At 41.9% G+C, this 20267-nt stretch overlaps 1 protein-coding gene across 6 annotated transcripts in view; it reads right to left on the bottom strand.

Moving 5' to 3' along the window:
- The window catches only part of DCAF1 (DDB1 and CUL4 associated factor 1), a 114044-nt gene that overhangs the window by 20000 nt on the left and 73777 nt on the right, over nucleotides 1–20267 (bottom strand). For 4 of the 6 annotated variants that reach the window (XM_030568333.1, XM_030568336.1, XM_030568338.1 and 1 more), the window contains 5 exons: nucleotides 15831–15924; nucleotides 14432–14536; nucleotides 13555–13628; nucleotides 11354–11458; nucleotides 1529–1537 (listed from right to left, as the gene is read on the bottom strand). In XM_030568333.1, the coding sequence (XP_030424193.1) occupies nucleotides 1529–1537; nucleotides 11354–11458; nucleotides 13555–13628; nucleotides 14432–14536; nucleotides 15831–15924 (387 nt within the window). The remainder of the gene's footprint in view (nucleotides 1–1528; nucleotides 1538–11353; nucleotides 11459–13554; nucleotides 13629–14431; nucleotides 14537–15830; nucleotides 15925–20267) is intronic. The other 2 variants (XM_030568335.1, XM_030568339.1) reach the window with 1 other exon arrangement.

Raw genomic sequence — 20267 nt, 5'->3', positions numbered from 1 at the left:
TGTTTTACTTTCACTAAAAAAACACTTTCTGTATAATATTTTCCTGTGAGAATTTCTAAAGTCTGGAAACACTTTCATAATGATTGGATGTCCAGAACCAAATGAGATTCCTCTGTAGGAGGAGGAGGAGGAGCAGGAAGAGGATATAGTTTCTCAGGCTTACATGTTTAGATTCTGGCTTTGAAATCAAATCAGAAGATCTCTCAAGCCTTTTTGTATGCTTGCAGCTGGGTTTGCATTCCTCAGACAACTTCATTTTGGGGATTACAATACATAAATCTGGGTTTCAGCCTTTGAAATAGTTACAGCTATTACCACAAAATAAGTTCTGCTCTGTCTAATTTTTTTGACCACTTCTCCTTGCTCTGTGAGGAAATAATTCGGAGTCCAAATAAACCACATTTTGTATTCTATTACTCGGTTGTGCATCCTCTGTTGGGGGTTGTTTTCCTACTTCCAAGTATTAAGACTCGCCCCTCATTATGCCTCATGAGGCCAGAGGAATAAAATAGTGGTGGAACCTTTCCAGCCTCCTTAATCTTGTCTTTTATATTTAATTCATGTCTCACTATTCCTATTTCACACCTCAGGCAGTCTTCAGTTATCTGCCAGTCACTATCTACTCTACGCATTCACGTTTGAATCGGAAGAGTCTATACATTTATTTTCTGATCCAATTTCATAGCCGCCCCCCCCCCCCCCCGCTTTCTCTAGGCCTCTGGAACATTATGTTCTGCCCTACTGCCCTCCACTCCCGTTTTTTAAAGGAAATTCCTTTCTTCCACAGTCTTGATTACTTTGGTAAGTTTATCCATTTTCTACACACAAACATCTTACTGGTTTCTCTCTCCAGATTGTTCCTGTGGAAAAGCAAGTTCACTTTCAGCAATGCGAACCTTTCTAGAAGGTCAGTATTCTATTGGTATCTGCCTCTTTTCCTGATACCAAAGGATTTTGTTTTCCATGCTCATCCAAAAGGTTGAACAAAGAATGTTCTACTCCAGAGGAGGAAACCTTCCCCATATTAGTAAGTTATCTTGCTCCACAGCGAAGCTACGCTTTATTCTTCTGACAGTTCAACACTCTGCTGCCAAAGCCATAAGCAGCTCCACATCCCTCTGTAACTGACTCTCAAGGAGAGACAAGTTCTGGTTTTTTGCTGTTGGAGCGGTTACCTGATTTCCTCCCCCAACTCCACTTTTTAGCTTCCCCAAACACTATATAGCAGTGAATGCTTAGTGATAGCAATAGTCATTCTGTGTCTTATTCATGTCATGACATCACCACATTTCCCTGTCTAAACTTTGCCCTCCTTTTCCCTCCCTTCCCCAAATCTGAACCCACACCTATTATCTCCACGCTAGGCATTATCAGAGTCCTCCGCAACATGTGGCTACCCCTGCTTTCACCTTTGCAGCTAGTTTGGTGTTGGAGCTTAATTTCTTTGTGGATGAAATGATGTGATTCAAGTAAAGACACAGAGCTCTGGCTACATGTATTAGTACATATAATGAGTAAGGATTCTTACCATAGGCTTCTATGCAGATGGAGAGGACATGGACAGACGTAATACAGGGAGCACAGCAAACACAGCATACAATATGTCACAGATGCAAAAATGGAGCGAAGAGATAAAACACAGTTATTCTCTGGATACTGTAAGAGTATCCTTAGCCAGTTTAACAATAACCACAGATCTACAGTAAAGAAAGAGGTTACCATTACACCTTTTTAACAAGTCAGCTAGACAAGACCTTGGAGATATTAGTTCAGTCTCAGAGAGATTCACATCATGCTTCATTGTGGCTCAGCGTTTTAATGATCAATACCCTTTACTTTACATGTGAAACGTGTTTGGTCACACACGGCCATAAAGTTTGTCTATGTACCATAATTTTTTAAAGAATAAAGGGATTAAGAATAATCAATTTAAACCGAAACCATTATTTCCTTAACTGTGTAAATAGCACAGTTAAGGTAATTTTTCCATCAATGGGGAGAATATTTGTTGTTGTTTTTCATATATAAACTTTATTACAGGTTAAAATTGTGCCACCTCAAAATAATCAATACAATCATCAGCTACTGTGTGGTCTTATTACAGAAAAGGACAAGGCAGCCCACTGGCCAGGTAGACCTCAACCTTAAGATCTAAGAGTTAAGATTGCAAGTGTGCTCCTTTTTCAAGCCTGGCCAGTTTCCAGGGGTTTGTTGAGGCTCACAGGAGGTTCTTGTTGAAGGGGATGGAGAGGAACAGAATCTTGGGCAAGACTCTTGAAAAGAATCCATCCAACCCTGATATGTTTCCACCCTGCCAGGAATATCTCTGACTAGCTCTCCTACTCTTTCCCTTTTCCCTGTACAGCTAGTTCCATTCGCCTCCTCTCACACAAGTCAGAAATTGGGGAATCAGAGCCCTGCACAGGACTTGTGCAGAGTCCTGCAGTGGGATTGGGATCCCGTGGGTCCCTCTGGACCCACTGCCTTAATAGCAGGAACGGGTGGGAGTGGGTATTGCAGGGTGGGAGCAGGATTTAAAATAGTCCTGCGCAGGGCTTTACTCTGAATTATTACCCATATGTTCTTAAATATGCCCATCCCTCTGGTACCCATATGCCAGAGCAGCAGCATTTGCAAACACTGTCAATTTGATAGTAGTTTGACTTTCCTACCACAGATGAAAGCATGTTCCCTTATTTCTACACTCCTAGTTCCTTGTTTAATTTTTTTACTGCAACTGTGATAGCTTTTCCTGTTTTAAAATCACAGCTGCTCTGCAGCTGCAGGAATATCCTCTGGGCTATGGGGAGGCATCAAATTTTGATTTTGTGACTGAAGAGCCTGAATGTTCTTTTTTCATTTCTGTTTTCAGCGGGGAAACTGCACTATAGGATATTAGAGCTAAAGGTTTAAGAAATCGCAAGTATTTTATAGTAATTTCCTCTGTCTGTACCAGAGGGCTGCCACCTTCTGAAATTACAGCATAGTTCAGAGATGGACGCTAGCAATCCTTACCAAGAACTAACAGGAATTCTTGTTGCCATGCAAAGATGTAGCAAAGGTGAGCATGTGGCTAAAAACTATCCTTTTAATCCATTTTACAGGTTGCCCTTCCCTAATCTCTTGTCTGTCACAAAGAGGTCTTTAATCAAAGCCATCCCATGGCTAGCCTCATGGCTGAAGTCTGGTTTCAGACAGCCCTGCTAAGATGTATGATAATGTCCATTCATAATGCCTCTATTCAGCGAAGCTCTTTCACAGAAACTACTGCCTGTAATCCTGTGCCGGAGTTCACATTAAACCTTATCGTGCAATATTATAAGCACCTCTTATTACGAGTTGAGAACCATCAACTCCCATTGACTTTTTGAGGGCACTCAGCACCTTGCAGAATTGGTGGGTTCTTAAACATGTCTGCCAATTTGCATGGAAGCTTTTTGACAAGGATCAACATGAAAACTACAGGCTTCTCTCTAACAGAAATGGGTTTAGCATAGGATTTTTGCTTTAGACAGAGGAGGGAGAGTCCTAAATAAACACACACAACATAACTGGAATCACAAGTGGCAGAATGTGAGCTGATAATGGAAAAAATAATGCTATGAAAGCACCACAAGCAGCTACAATTTCAGTTAGTGCAGAAGAGAGATTTCATTGGCAGGATCCAATTTGCAAACCTAAAACAAGTCTCTCTCTAATCTAGATTTACAGAAGCTTGCAATAGAAATGTTGACATTATACTGTAAAAGGTGAATGTCTCAAAAACCAGTATAATTTAAACTTGAATGACATTTACCGATTCTCACAGAACAAATCCATATAACTACAGAGTATAAATAGATTTTCTCTAAAATTTTAAATAGAGAATTCCACATTTTTCCACTGCAATTAATGAAAAGGGTGAGAGAGGAAGATACTGGAGAGATTACCATTGGCTAGGGCTATAAAATATGGACAGATATTCCTTGTCCCCGACCCTAAGCTTCCACTCAAGAGTATACCTGAAGACCATAGAATTTAGGAAATATTAACGAAGTATATAAACATTATCTCCCTAAACTCAAGATATCTTTCCCACAATCCACAACTCAGAAAGACCTATGTTAGCAATGGGAAATCTCTGTATTCTGTAGAGATATAAAAGAAGAAAAACAGACCATGTCTTTTAACATCAGAAAAGCTAGCCAAGTTTAGATGGTGATGGCACTGAGGGAGGAGGATGTATCCAGGAGATATTTTTAACGCGAAATAAAACAGAGCTTCACAAATGTCTTATGCTTAATACAAAAATAAAAAGACTGAGACATAGAGAGTTCCCTATCTGGCTAAACTAGGGATTACAAGAAGAATGACCCTTCCCCCAAATATTTGTTTCGTAGGTCCACACAATCAGAATTTCCAGCAGTCGAATAAAAATATTCAGAAATGTCATTTGGCGAAGGTATCCACATAAAAGCAAAACCCAAATTATACAGAGCACTCCTCCCACATAGAGAAGCTTCTGTTAGATACATACTGATGTGGGAGGATGACTAAGAAAAAACAGCCTTTCAATACTGATGATTAAAAAGTACACCACATTTCAAGAGCAGTCTAGGAACAGTAACAGACTACTAAGCTTTGTAACCTGCCCTTCAAGACTCCAGTCTCTGTGAACAGGACAGTTTAAGTAGGCAGAGACTCTCAAAACTCATGCATCTGTGGTGGAGTACCCCAAATATTATATGCCATAACACTTACAGTTATTAATGAGTATTACTGAGGAAAAAAAGCAATGTTTTCAATCAACAAAAATGCACAAGCATAATAAACCAAACTTTTTCCGTTCTACGCAACTAATCTCAAAACAGTGATGGGCCAGACCACAGATCTATTTAACTTGTAGATTTTGACTCTACTTGCCAGCAAACCCCCCTCCCCAACCCTCCTCCCCATCTCTGGCCTTTTTGACTAACCAATATTTTTAAAGTTTTCATCTCCTGCCACTCAAAAAGACCTCAAGACTTCTAGAATATGCTGCTCAAACAGTTTCACTTTTGTTTCTACTGCCTGTCCCTCCCTTCTCACATTTATCTCCAGACTTCTTCTCCTTGTCCAGATCTATTCAGCCCCCAACAATCTTCTATTCATTGAACTTTTTGACTCTGTGTACACAAATTTGCAGAGAGACAAAAGAGTTGAGGTCTGTTATTTTTCACCTTTACATATTATTTATTTGCTGTTAATCCAGCAAATAAATAATATGTAAAGGTGAAAAATTCAGTTTGAGAACTGCAAAACTAAGCATCTCTGATGGTATCTTCTAGACTGAGCACTGAGTCCCACTGGGTAGACAGAAAGATTAACCTAAATAATCTATACAGAAGCCCCTGGAACAGCATAGGATTGGATCCCTAATCCACGGACTATTAGAATTCATTTACAAAACTTTTCTTAAACATTACATGAATATATTGTCTCATACTATAGAATTAGAATTTATAATCCCTATTCCATGATGAGATCTCTTTGAGCTATAATGCACCTTAATTAAAATTATCTTTAGATTGGTTTTTTCCTCAAAAAGCATGTTATCAAAAAATCTGATTTAATTAAAAAAATTGATTTAAAAAAAAAATAATTGATTTTTATCTATCTTGTTTCCTGCCTACTGCAGGGGTATGTGGGCAGCACCTGAGACTCCTTCACCCTTCCCTCCTTGGTATCTCAGTGCATTCACTGCCCGCTGTACCAGTTCCTCCAAAGCTCCTGCTTTGTCCCTCAATACAGAAGACAGGTAATGAATGAAATGAGTAACTGTCTAGGGAAGGAAGAATAGGAGACCTTAGCAGGCCAGCAGCTAAAAGATGGTCAGGGGGGAGGGATAGCTCAGTGGTTTGAGCACTGGATTGCTAAACCCAGTGAGTTCAATCCTTGAGGGGACCATTTAGGAATTTGGGGATTTAGTTAGGGATTGGTCCTGCTTTGAGCAGGGGGTTGGACTTAGATGACCTCCTGAGGTCTCTTCCAACCCTGAGGCCACGTCTACACTACAGCATAAAATCGAAATTATTAAAACCGGTTTTATAAAACTGGTTTTATAAAATCGATTTTACGCGTCCACACTAGGGCACATTAATTCAGTGGTGTGCATCCGTGGTCCAAGGCTACCATCGATTTCTGGAGCGGTGCACTCTGGGTAGCTCAGTAAAAGAATGAGACCAATAACTTCGATTTCCGTCCACACTAACCCTAAATCGATCTAGTAATATCGATTTTAGGGTTACTCCTCTCGTTGGGGAGGAGTACAGAAATCGATTTTAAGAGCCCTTAAAATCGATTTAAAGTGCCTTGTAGTGTGGATGGGTACAGCGTTAAATCAATTTAACGCTGTAGTGTGGACCAGGCCTGATATTCTATGATTCATCTGCATCAGCAGCCCAGATGCCCACTTGTGCAGTCAAAACCTCAGAGAGTGGGGAAGCCTGAAGGAGCAAGACCAGGGAAACTGTAGGGAGTAGGAAAGGAGAGAAAGGGCTTAAAGGCAAGAAAGAGTGGGGAACTGGACCCTGACGATACTGCAGGAATGGGCCTGCCACCTGCACCTAAAACTCTATTTGCCTAAAAACTGTGTATGCAAATATTATGCAAGCAAGATTGCCAGGGTTTCTGATGGGCATTATGATGAACTCACATTGAAACACACTAAATGCTAATGGCCAAAGACAGTCAGTAAGGCTAAAAAGTGACAAAGAGTCCTATGGCACCTTATAGACTAACAGACGTACTGGAGCACGAGCTTTCATGGGTGAATACCCACTTCGTCACATTCATCTGACAAAGTGGGTATTCACCCACAAAAGCTTATGCTCCAATATGTCTGTTAGTCTATAAGGTGCCACAGGACTCTATTGCTTTTTACAGATCCGGACTAACACAGCTACCCCTCTGATACTTGTCAGTAAGGCTAGAATTTTCAAAAGAGCACAAGGATGCCAGACTTCAATTGAATTTCAGTAGGATCTGGGTGTCTAATTCCCTTGGCCTCTTATGAAACTCCCAGCTTAAGAGACAACGGGAAAGAAAGAAGGAATGGAAGTGTGCAAGCCAAAACATGTACCTGGCTCCCCTAAATCTGAGAGAAATAGGTTAGAATGGAAGCTATAATAAAGAAAATGTTAATGCCACCTACTGGTTAGATGTGGAACTGAATTCATTTGTATATTTAGCGTCAAACATCGGTTATAAAGACCTAATAAAAAAAAAAAAGGCCCACAACTTCACCATTGCTCTACTTGGCCATCATAAACCCCTTTCTTCCTTATCTCCCCCTTACTTAATGTAATAACTCCCAGGAAACATCTTAACAGTACAATACCAAAGATTCACCTTAGTTTTGCTTAATTGGGCTTGATATTCTGAAGTATTCCCCTCAGCTAGGACAAGGCAGCTTTCCAGAGGTCTAATATGAAGTCTAGCATGAACAGCCTAGGCAGAAACCCACCAGCTGCAGAAACCCACCCTAACCCCAACTATTAACCTCAAATATTTTATAACAAAAACACTCACGGATTTATAGCAGTGGCACTATGCATAAAACAGCTAATCCATCATGGTCACTGGGTTTGAGGGTAGCTTAAGCAGCAGCAAGTCAGTTTGATTTTACCTTCTCCCACCCCTCCCAATCAAATCACGGGCAGGGTGCAAAGAGATGCCTTGCAAAAACACAACAACAAACAAACAAACAAACAAACAAAAACCCCAAGTGCTGCAGCTTCATTTTACTCAGAAACATCTGAAAACAAAGCCATTCGGTGACACTGATGCTGGGATGTCACAATCTGAAGCCAAGAGGTTATTATAGTTCCCATCCGCCCCTATTACTTGCTATGCCTAACTTGTTGCAAATACCATTACTAAAATGAGCAGGACACCTTCAATTCCTTCCTTCACTGCACTAAGGGGACTTAAACCAAGAATTGGGAAACTTGCTGGCAGACCATTTACAGAAGAAATAGATGTGAAAGCAAAAGGCCTGGAGGTATTGATCCATGATACAAAAAAACCAACAAACAACCTCAGCTATCTAAAAGCTGCAACTGATCTAGTACCAGAGCATCACTTAGAACATTTAGTGAATCAGATTAAGAACATATGATCTATGAGTTCTGGTCAAAAGAGGAGACATCAGATTCATATGCTATAGGGAGGACATTGTGCCTCTATTTTCAAGGAACTCAGTGAGAAGACCTAACAAGGAGAAATCTGGAAGTACCCTTCTGATTTGTCAGGGCCTATGCAATGCTGTAGAACTGTTTACGCACCTCAAACTTTCAAAACTATATTAGATATAGTAAGATACAAATTACTTTTTTGATCAGCCTCAACAGAGACACACAAGACAGGTGGAAGAAAAGTGTGCGTGTGGTGGGGGAAAGGGGTCTGGAGCTCTCTGCTCCTTCTAACTCAGGGGTGAGTAAACTTTTTGGCCTGAGGGGCCACATCTGGGTATAGAAATTGTATGGAGGGTTGGGGTGCAGGATGAGGAGAGGGCTCTTTGGTGGGGCCAGAAATGAGGAGTTCGGGGTATGGGAGGAGGCTCTGGATTGGGGTTGGGGGAGGGCTGGTGGTGCAGGCTCTTGGGTGGGGCTGGGGATGAGGGGTTTGGGGTGCAGGAGTGTACTCCGGGCTGGAACTGAGGGATTTGGAGGGTGGGAGTGGCATCAGGGCTGGGTCAGAGGTGCAGGGGGGTTGAGGGCTCCAGCTGGGGGTGCAGGCTCTGGAGTCGGGGATGAGGGGCTTGGGGTGCAGGTGGGTGCTCCGGGCTGGGACCAAGGGGTTCAAAGGGCAGGAGGGGGATCAGCACTAGGGCTGGGGTGCATGCTCAGGGGTGCATGCTCCAGGAGGTGCTTACCGGAAGCAGCAGCATGTCCTTCCTCCAACTCCTACATGGAGGCACAGCCAGGAAGGTCTGTGCGCTGCCCTGTCTGCAGGCACCGCCCTCACAGCTCCCAGAAGCAGCAGCATGCCCCCCTCCGGCTCCTACATGGAGGCACAGTGCCTGCCCCGTCTGCAGGCGCCACCCTGCAACTCCCATTGGCCATGGTTTCCGGAGCTGCCGGGGGTGATGCTTAGGGCAGGGGCAGCGTGCGGAGCCCCTATAGCCCTGGCTGCCCCTACGCGTAAGAACCGGAATGAGGACATGCCGCTACTTCTGGGAGCCGCACAGAAAGTCCCCGACCCTGCTCAGTGGCTGGAGCATGGAGTGGGACAAGCCCCCGACCCTGCTCCCTGGCAGGAGCTCGAGGGCTGGATTAAAAGGTCTGACAGGCTAGACGTGGCCCGCAGCCCGTAGTTTGCCCATCCCATTCTAGTTCAACACAGGAAGTTTCTATGAAGATATAAAGCTATATTTTGAGGATCTATAAATCTGCAAGTCAATGTATTGAACCAAACAAAGGGATGCAATGGAGAAAAGGTTACCAGAAGCAAAAAGGATGTATGTTTCTGGTTTAGATTTTGCTACATATACAGTGACTGAAATTTGGGTAGCTTTTATGTAGTTTACATTAAAATTAATCTCCTTCACACCCAAGACTGATGTTGACAGTCTCAAAAAGTGACTGTAAAAGTGACTGCATTTTAATAAAGTCAAGGGACAAAGATAGTCAAGAGCAATAAATGCACACGTCAACCACATGCTCTTATTCTGCAATCGATGCCACAGTACCAAACAATGAAGCAGTTCTGCTTTGTTACTTTTTAAGTTTTGTGATAGCTTTTCAGTACACGAACAGTGCCTGAGACCTAGATATACAAACAGAAGTTCATTTAGGGCACCACACAAACACACATCACCACTGAAAAATCAGTGATTACCAACCAACCATTACCATGAGCTATTATCTGGTACTACAATATTTTTCTATTATTTAGGATAAGAGAACAGTGATATTTGCCTGGTAACGGTTGATAAATGCTGTCTGTGAAAAATGGAAACAGCTATTAAAAAAAAAGTTTTACAGTAAGTTTATTTTGTAAATTTGTCAAAATCATGACAAATTTTACCACAAGAACGCTGAATACTAAATTAATTTAGGAGGAAACAGGCATGAACATGAGGCACACTCACTGACTACAGCCAGAAACCCTTATTTTACACATGCATGTGCTCTGGGATAGATGTTGGCTGGCTATTAGGTAGTCATGCTTTGGAATATTATTTGGAAAGGACAACAACTGGTATTTCTTCTATTAGAAAGTATTTTTGCTGTTTTAAAGAGTTACTAAACCAGATCCATCCAGTCTGGTGGTGTGCCTCAAAGAGTAGCAGATAGAGGATTCCTCCTTCATAGTAAAGCACCCACCGCCCCATAACACAACTTTTGAACCAATGTGGTATCAGGGATGAGAAAGAAAAGCATTCTCCCAATCTAATTTGTATAGGTGATGTGAGGTACTACCAATATTATACAGAGCATAAATCCACTGATTAGACTGAAATCCAGTCTCCTCCATGGATGCTATTATCAAATGTTCCTCTGACAGTCAGTAAAGCAGTTTTATTCTAAAAGGAGATTAAGGAAGTGGAATGAATACCAAAACCCCAGCTTTCCATGCAGTCTGAAGAAATCAAACTTCTCTTTACAGCCCCCTCAACACGCCAATACAGAGGAAAAAAGAAAAGTTGGCTGTGTTTCTACGATGCAGACATCAATGTATCACAATACAAACACCAAAAAGGTGATAATAAACCACTCCAGTGTGTGTGTGTGTGTGTGTGTGTGAGAGAGTGTGTGTGAGTGTGTGTGAGAGAGAGAGAGAGAGAGATTTCCGCTCTCCTCCAACCAAAGCAATATGTGTTGGGCAGTTCTATGAAACCTGGCACCAAGAGGTCTCCTGAAAGCCAACTATAGAACATGCTGTAGCATAGCAGGTAATCCTATTACCTACTGTATCCTGAGGAATAATAATTCTTAACTCTTTTATAGATTGTCAGACACAGTGAATCCAGAGGTCAAATGCTTAGTTTATGCCAGATATTAGTGCATCTCAATATAAACCTCTAGATGTTATCAAATTTCTTAAACATCTTTATTACACAGAAACATTGTGCAATTTCACAATGCAATACTGTGCTCCATATCCTATTTTTACAAGGGTTACAAATCATAAATGACCAAGCCAATCTTAAACCTAAAGATTTGGAAATACGGACTTAAAGACAGCTAGAAAAAAAAAGAACACTAGACTAGAGAATTGCTATTTTACAGTAATAGTTTAACAAGCAGAAGCTCCCAGCATTCCAGCTATGAGTGAAAAGAGTTTGATCACAACTGGACTGCAACAATCAAAATGACTCTACAGTACTCACCTGATCTTCCTCTTCATCCTCTTCATCTTCTGCCAAACGCTGCCTGCCTACCTCATAGAGTCTGCAAACTGTATCCATGTTCATGGCATCCATGCTCCCTTGATTCTGAAGAAAATCCCCAACATAGCAGTTAGTACCTAGTGCAACTGTTTATGCTTTCTTACGTGACTCAACTCTATCATGATCTCCATTACAGAAGAGAGCTTACGACCAAGAACAAACAACAAAAAAGCATTTTATCTTATTTGCTACTTACATAGTGTAATTAGTACTAACGATTATTCTGTTATGCTGCAAGAATTACCTCAAGAGCAGCATAAAAGGTTTGGCTTTGAGATTCTAGCATCTATGCCACTCTCAACAAATAATTTTATACCCCATAAACCTCCATTTTGACAATTCAACACCCCGCATGTCCAACTTTGGGTTTGTTCACCCTCTCCAAAACTGCATGCCAGCTTCCCTTTAGATTCTCCCCCTCCTTTCCCACCTGAACTTTGCCAACAACCATTGCTTTAAAAACAAAACAGTTTGTCCCAAGTGGGATTTGAACTCTCCACTCTTATAGACCAACTGCTGATACACTAATAGTTTGCATTGGGACCATGGCATTACTGTTAATCGTGCCCCTAAGCATAAACCCTGCTGGTGTGTCAGGAACAGCACAGTAATCCCCGGGCTAGTATTATGGTGGCACTCGGTATGAGCATGAGGAGAGAGCCTTATCAAAAGTTAAAACTGCTTCCAAGCAGGGAAAGAAATAATTTTATAATGATCCATAAATAACTTACAATACAAAAAAACAGACAACCAATACAAGCCTGTTAGCCACCCCATCACTACAGGGTAATGGAGAAACTCAGATCATTACAAGGCCAGAAGGGACCATTGTGACCATCTAGTCTGACCTCCTGCATACACAGGCCATAGAATGTCACCCAGAAATTCCTGCATCAAGCCCCTAACTTCAGGATGTCCATAGCTTCCTTCCTATCAAGAAGAAACAGGGAGGGTAAGAGAGGCCCAAATAAAAGCTCTGGGTGCACCAGACAGAGGGAGTTTCCTTTTTTGTGCAAGTTTCAACCAAAGACTAGAGAATCAAAATAAAAATGTATTTCTCCCTGCCTGTGAGGAGGACTCCTCCCTCTGTAGTATATTTCTTTTAAAGCAAGACAATGTTTGAGGAATGCAGGTGCAAGGGTTCCAAGAAGTCCCCAAAATGTGCTGTGACATACCCAGGCCAGTGGTGTATAGAAGCCTGGTAGAGGGCTAATATACTGGTCACTGGATGAGTAGTTTTCTGTTCCCTGAGTGACCAGAGCAGGGGCTGCTAGGAACCTGCTAGAACCAATTAAGGCAGACAGACTAATTAGAACACCTGCAGCCAATCAAGGCAGGCTAATCAGGGCACCTGAGTTTAAAAATGCATGCATCTGACGAAGTGGGTATTCACCCACGAAAGCTCATGCTCCAAAACGTCTGTTAGTCTATAAGGTGCCACAGGACTCTTTGCTGAGTTTAAAAAGGAGCTCACTCCAGTCAGGCAGGGGGGAGCCAGAGGAGAGGAAGTGCGTGTGAGGAGCAGGGAGCAAGAGGCACAAGGAACTGAGAGTGAGAGGTTATGCTGCTGGAGGACTAAGGAGTACAAGCATTATCAGACACCAGGAGGAAGGTCCTGTGGTGAGGAGAAAGAAGGTGTTTGGAGGAGCCCATGGGGAAGTAGCCCAGGGAGTTGTAGCTGTCATGCAGCTGTTACAGGAGGCACTATAGACAGCTGCAATCCACAGGGCCCTGGGCTGGAACTCGGAGTAGAGGGCGGGCCCGGGTTCCCCCAAACCTCCCAACTCCTGATCAGACACAGGAGGAGCTGACCCAGACTGTGGGGAAGATCACTGAGGTGAGCAAATCTGCCAGTAAGTGCAGGACCCACCAAGGTAGAGGAGGAACTTTGTTGCAGTGCATATGCTAGAGACACAGAGACAGCACTGCATTTAAGCACAAGCAATGAGGTATTGGGAACTGATCACTACTCCCCTATCCACATCAAAACTCTAGTGCACAAGACACCCGAGACTGATAGTAGGAGCTCCAGGACTTCCAGCTCCAATGATGGTAGATATTGATTTTTTTAAAGCATTGCTCTCAGACCACAGCCACAAATACTGGTATTTACTCTTCCCCAACTATCTCAGATCCTTTACCTCAATAACAGCCAAATAGCAATCCTTGCTGTCCGTGCACAAATCAAAGATATTCCGTTTTACATCAATGGTGGCTAGAAAACAACACAAAGTGAACATAATGGTTACCAGCAGATTATTCAATGCTTTGCCAAATATACAATATACAAACATGGCAGGACAGCTATAGCTAAAACAAAAGTATGTTTAGTACATCTATCTAATTTCAACCAGGAATGGAGAATATTTCTAAGCTGATAACACTGAGCTAGTCAGTTCTCATACTGAGCACCCCCAACTCGTGTGCAAGTATGGCTACTGGGTTTTCTGTGAAGAGGGGAGACCAAGTTGGCCCCTCAACTTCCAATGAGGTAGTGACTGAGATGGACAGAAGTGTGCGCCATCTTTTCTCATCTCAGCACATGGCCTTGTTTACTCATGCCTGTTGCTGCTGCACTGAGCTCAGCTCCAGGACCGCTGTGGGCTGGAGGCTGAACTGACAGATATCTAAACTAGAGATAGGAACAAATCCTGATGGGAGAGGGGAATGTAGGGGAGAAAAATGGGCTCTTTCATGAAGCTGTGCAATTAAAGCCTAGGCCATACCACCGACTATTTCTCAGATTCATGTCTGACTTGGTGGAAGGAAAACCAGAACTGATGACTGTAGGCCACAGAGTGAGTGAAGAGAAGAAATCATGTACTGGAGCAGAAATTCTAACTCAAGCTAGTTTAGTGTTGAAGATGAAGTTCATGCTTGGAACAGGGTATATTAAGCAGAATTTGTTTTCATAAGATACTGTGGGGAGGTAACAGGTGGGGTTAAATAAAGAAAAATTTATGTCAACCTGCACCAAACCCACAAAGCAACCCCTGGGAACTGCATCTTCATCCTCACCTATAGGTTTATAGTCCGTTGCATTGAATGTCCTGAAGGATGAGCCAAAGGGGCTTCTCATCCTCTCCTCCAGTAGGTCATCTTCATCATCCGCCTGCAACATAGCTGACAAGGGAAAGACTATTAGGCAAGTCCATGTCCCATTTACAATGCTACTTCTAATCATTTTATGATCCTGTCAGGGTCCACACAATACTATGATTTTTTTTTTTTTTTTTTTAGGTTTTTGCTTTTAATAATTTGGTAAAACCCCATTTAACCAACAAGTACTGTTCCCAAGTTGTCTTTCACCACACTGAAGGTTACGAAGATTAGCAAATAAATGGAAGCAGATTCTTTCCCTAATCATTACAAGCCAAAGTTTTGCACTGCATTACAAATTTTCAAAAGGCACAAATGGAGTTTGATGCCCAACTTCTATTGACCTTTGGTGGGAGTAGAGTGCCTAACTTTTCTTTGTGCCTCCTATTAAAATTTACTAAATAAACAGATTTTTTTTTTAAATTTCTCCCTACAAGTTATGGGCAGAGGATTTGGAGTCAGGACCCTTGGGTCTCTTCTGAGCAGGGGAAAGGAGAACATCTAATTGTTAGAACAGGAGATTCTGAATTCATGACTAGGGAATGTAATTAAAAGCTATCATAATGCATATGCAAAGGGGACCAAATTAACATTGCACAGACCATCTTAACTGTGGCATTTCCTAACTTTGGACTACTTGACATTGCAACTTAATGTTCTTTTAACGTGGTTGAGTGGGTGTTCATTCCTTAAGGCAACTTGCCCACGGCCCAAAGAGTCTCTGCTTTCTAGAGGATTACAACTTAATGTACTCCAAAGGAAGCAAACTGCATCATAATCTGATAATATGACCATCATATCATAATCTGCAAAAGTGGCCAGTATATTTCCTTATGTTCCAAAATCCCCAGAAACTGCTAAAACCAGTGGTTCAGATTCCCCTTGAGGAACGCAACTGAAGTTCAGTGGCCATGTATCCTTAACATACTGCTCTATTCAGAAGCGTCAGATTAATAGGCACTCCACTGACAGTTAAGTTCCACACTGTTAAATTAGATACCACTACTACAGGGACGGATAAAGTGTAGCCAGTGAAGTTTTAAACAGCACCCTAAAGAGTTGGTGGACACTACAGGTCCCCACCATGCAATGATTCACTGTAGCTTTTATGAGTTGCAACTTCCCTTAAAAATGACTGAAGCCAATTACAGCACTCGTTCCTCATGTAAGTTACGAAGTACAGCCATTGGCTGGAAAAAGTTTCCATTTGTCTGCTTTACCATGAACATGAGGAAAAGAACACCCCTACCCTGGCTTCAATTCCAAGGAGATTGAGGAGAACAACAATACCATGGTGCAATACTCAGGGACATCCTACCTCCATACATAACTGTGCCAGTGTAGTTGAAGACTACACGGCACTGATCCAATGCTGGTACCGTGTGCAACAAATGGAACGTTCGAAGATCCCACTGAAAAAAGAAATTAAGGAACAACACACGACAAACTTTCCATTTTAATTCCATGGTGAACAGGAGAGTAATAGTGCCCAACTAATGAAGCTTACTTGCCAGGTCAGGCAAATACTCAGACCTCCAGCATGAACAAAAATTTAATTAAACATGTTGCACGAAGTCCTCAGCTCTAAGCATGGTGGTTACGATGAAGTTTTAGGTGAGGAGAGAAATGATCCCCTGAATGAAATGAAAATGGTAAAACTACAAACACCTATGAGTCACACCTGAGAGGGCAGAATATAACATGCATCAACAGAAAACCCTCTCAACTCCCTCTGTTGCTGGAGAGGTCCATATTTCCCTCTCCTCTCCTGCCTCCCTTTCTGAAAGTCTTAACTCCCCACCCCACCCCCATCTCACCCAATCTTTAACATAACCAGTGTCTTACCACCAAGACTACAGAGATGTAAGAACCTTCGCAATGAAAACAGAAAGGAGTTGCACTTGCATGGAGAGCACCACTGAGAGTTACCACAGGAAGTGTGGCCCAAGTGAAAGTCTGGTACTGAGGCAGGTAAGCTTCTAAATTAGTTCATTCAATGTTATACACAGAGGAAAAACTCCTGCTTAAATTATGGTACACCCGATATAATGTGACCCAAAAGAACACGAATTCGAAAGTTCGATATAATGTGGTTTTACCTATAACACGGTAAGATTTTTTGGCTCACGAGGACAGCGTTATATCAGGGTAGAGATGTAGTAGAATGTCAGCAGCAGATCAAGATGAAGGGCATCCAGTTTACTGCACAGAATGCAGAATGTGTGACTGCTTGCCTTATGGCCAAATGCAGCACCCTGAGACTAGAATTATTCAAATAGACAGAAATATTTAGAGACAAAACACTGAAAACTGAACCCACCTCAGAATTAGCTGCCCCAAAACTCCAGCTGAGAAAGCCAGTCTCCCAATGAAGCCAATGTGGAAGAGAAGAACAAATTTCCCTAGTTGGAACCCACTATTATTTCTTACTCACCATGGCAGTCACTCCAAGAGATGGGGTTACAGATTAAATAACTAGAAATATCAACAGTTCAGCATGTGGTGATCATGAAATTTGGCTCTTGAATGTGCAGGTAAAGAGACATCTGGACAGACTTATAGCAAATGCTGGAGATTTGCTCATAAGACGTGCCATATTGGTAAGAGAGACAGAGAAGTCATCCTGGAAGTTAAATTGGGGGGTGGCCTCCATAGCCTCTCTCTCTAAAAACTGGGCCAACTTGGCAGGCCTGATTTCAAAATCTCAGTGTATAGGTGAGAGCATGGAGAAGAGTGGAGGAGCTTACACTTATTAGATGCTAGGGAATGTGGAGGGAAGGGACAGCCTATGCAGAACAATAGGTTCCACTAACAAAAATGGAACCAACCTGAGGACAGAGAAAATTAACAAGGCTTTGGGGTCTTATTTGAAGTAGGAGCTGGGGAAAAGCCACAATATCTGATGAGCAGTTGGGACAAACACGAAGGAAATTCTGTAACCAGTAAAGAATAGAAATACAGCTGCACTGAAGAAGTGACTAGCTGAGATCACAGAGGCAAAATTCTGGAAGAGTAACAGGGGATCAGACTAAGGAGTAAAAAGAGGTACAAGGCCAAAAATAAACTATACAATGGCATAATACACCAGTACATATGCTTAAAAGCAAAAAACAAGTGAACTAAAATGCCTGACAATAGAAAGTGGCCTTGACATCAAAGACATTATTGAAACATGATAGAATGGCAATAAGTAATGTGATATTGTAAGACCTGGCAACAGGCTATATGAGAAAGGAAGATTATATGATAGCAATATATCTAAAAAAGACCACTACAGAATCTCAAGACAAGATTTCTTAGTACAGAGGACCACACAGCAGAACATATACCAATACAATTCTCACATCAAAATAACACAAATAATAATTTTTTTAAATGTGAAGGTTAATAGTAAAGAACATAATGTGAGGGACAACAAAGCACCTAAGTCTAAAAAATTATAATAGGTAACTTCAATCACCTACACATAAATTGGTCAAATGTCACAACAAGACAAGGAAGGGTAAGGCAATTTCTTGACTCCATAAATGGATTGCTTCTTGGAACAGACAGTGCTAAAACACAAGAGGAAAGACTTAGTTTTAAGTCACGGACAGCAACACACAGGAGTTGATTAAAGTAGTAACTACAGTTGAGCCATTAAGCAAGAGTCACCGTAACATAAGTTCCAAATCCTCAAGGAAATAATCATACCAAAGACTAGACCAAATAATAAACTTGAGGAGGATTAAAAAAATTGAATTAAATAAAAGCAGCTAGTGAGAAGTAAAAGGAAATTAAAATTCTAGAACTCAACATGTAGGTTATTTAAACATACCAAACCATTAAGCAAAAAAGAATCAAGAGGACAAGAATAAAACACAAATGACAGACAGTACAGTTAAATGGCAAAGCTCAACAGTTTCAGAGGTGTCCTTCAGAAAATAGAAGTGTGAAGCCATTAGAAATAAATAAATAATCCTCTCTTAAATAGTGTTTTTCAGCCATGACACTCAAAGCACTTCACCAAATAAAGTCAGTATCATTACCTTCAGATTGTGAAATTGAAGTACAGGGGTAAGATGGACTTGCTGAAATGTTTCACAGCAGGTCACTGGCAGAGCTAGGAATGTTACCCAGGTCTCCTGACTCTCAGTTTAGTGCCCTATCCATTAGAACATGTTGCCTTCCAGATGGAGACTAAACTAAGGCCATATCTACATCTAAAATTTTGCAGCGCTGGTTGTTACAGCTGTATTAGTACAGCTGTATAGGGCCAGCGCTGCAGAGTGGCCACACTTACAGCAACCAGCGCTGCAAGTGGTGTTAGATGTGGCCACACTGCAGCGCTGTTGGGTGGCTTCAAGGGGGGTTCGGGGAACGCGAGAGCAAACCGGGAAAGGAGACCAGCTTCGCCGCGGTTTGCTCTCGCGTTCCCGGAACCACCCAGCAAACCTCAGGGAAGGAGACCTGCTTGCTCGGGGTTCGGGGAACGCGAGAGCAAGCCGGGGAAGGAGACCAGCTTGATTACCAGAGGCTTCCTAAGGTATGCTGGGATACCTGCTTATTCCACGGAGGTCAAGAAAAGTGCTGGTAAGTGTCTATACTTGATTACCAGCGCTGGATCACCAGCGCTGGATCCTCTACACCCGAGACAAAACGGGAGTACGGCCAGCGCTGCAAACAGGGAGTTGCAGCGCTGGTGGTGCCCTGCAGATGTGTACACCTCCTAAGTTGCAGTGCTGTAACTCCCTCACCAGCGCTGCAACTTTCTGATGTAGACAAGCCCTAAGGCAGGTAAAGTGTAAGCTGCAAGTCAGAAGGGCTAGGAGAGAATTTGAAGTATAAATAACCAAAAACAAACAAGAAATTCTTTAAACTGAAAGCAGAAAGCCTGCAAAAGAGCTATTATATCTGCTGAACTAACAGTGTTAAGGAAACAAGTAAAGAGAATAAAGACAGGGCACACAACCCAAGATTATGTCTGTGCATCAAACTTCACTGCAGAAGATGCTGGGGAGGGGTACCCACCTCAGACCTACTTTTTTCACTTCACAGACATCGGATTAAGCTGTTAAAATGAGAAGTACTGGAACAAACTGATGAGTTAAAGTGCAAGAAGTTACTAGGACTAGAATCCAAAGGAATTTAAGAATGAATATGCTAAACTGCTAACAAATATACACAATCTATCATTAAAGTCAGCTATAGTACCAAAGGACTGGAGGGGAGAAAAGGTTGCGTGTATCTTTAAAAAAAAGTGTTGGAGTGAGAATTACAGACCAGCAATCCCTACTTCAGTATCAGGTAAGTAAACTGGCTGGAACAGCAGCGAAAAATAGAATACCTAAACGGGAATGGTGAGATACACAAATATAGCATGGCTTCTCTGAAGAAAAATGGTGCCTCTAATCTACTCAAATTGTTTGAGGAGATTAAAGGAGGTATAAGAAGGAGAACCAGTTGACATAATTTGAGTTTATAAAAGATTTTTGAAAAAAATTCTTTGTTAAGAAATCTAATGCATGTAGGGTAAGTGGCAACATTCCATCTTGGATTAGAAACTGGCTATCAGACAGAAATGGTAGGAACAGTCAATTTTCAGTGTGTCCAAAGAGTTAGAGGGGATGTCTCAAAGTTCTATACTAGGACGGTTTTAAAAATATTTATTAATGAGCAAATGAACGTGGGCACAGGAAGAGGTAAAATTTGCAGAGGACAAAAGTCTTTAGATCACTCAAGATTAATGAAGAGCTTCAAAGAGTCCTAAACAAAG

Source organism: Gopherus evgoodei, chromosome 7 (assembly GCF_007399415.2).
Source record: "Gopherus evgoodei ecotype Sinaloan lineage chromosome 7, rGopEvg1_v1.p, whole genome shotgun sequence".
Lineage (NCBI taxonomy): Eukaryota > Metazoa > Chordata > Testudines > Testudinidae > Gopherus > Gopherus evgoodei.
The sequence above is the reverse complement of the archived record's forward strand: the minus strand, read 5'-3'. Positions and strand labels throughout refer to the sequence as shown.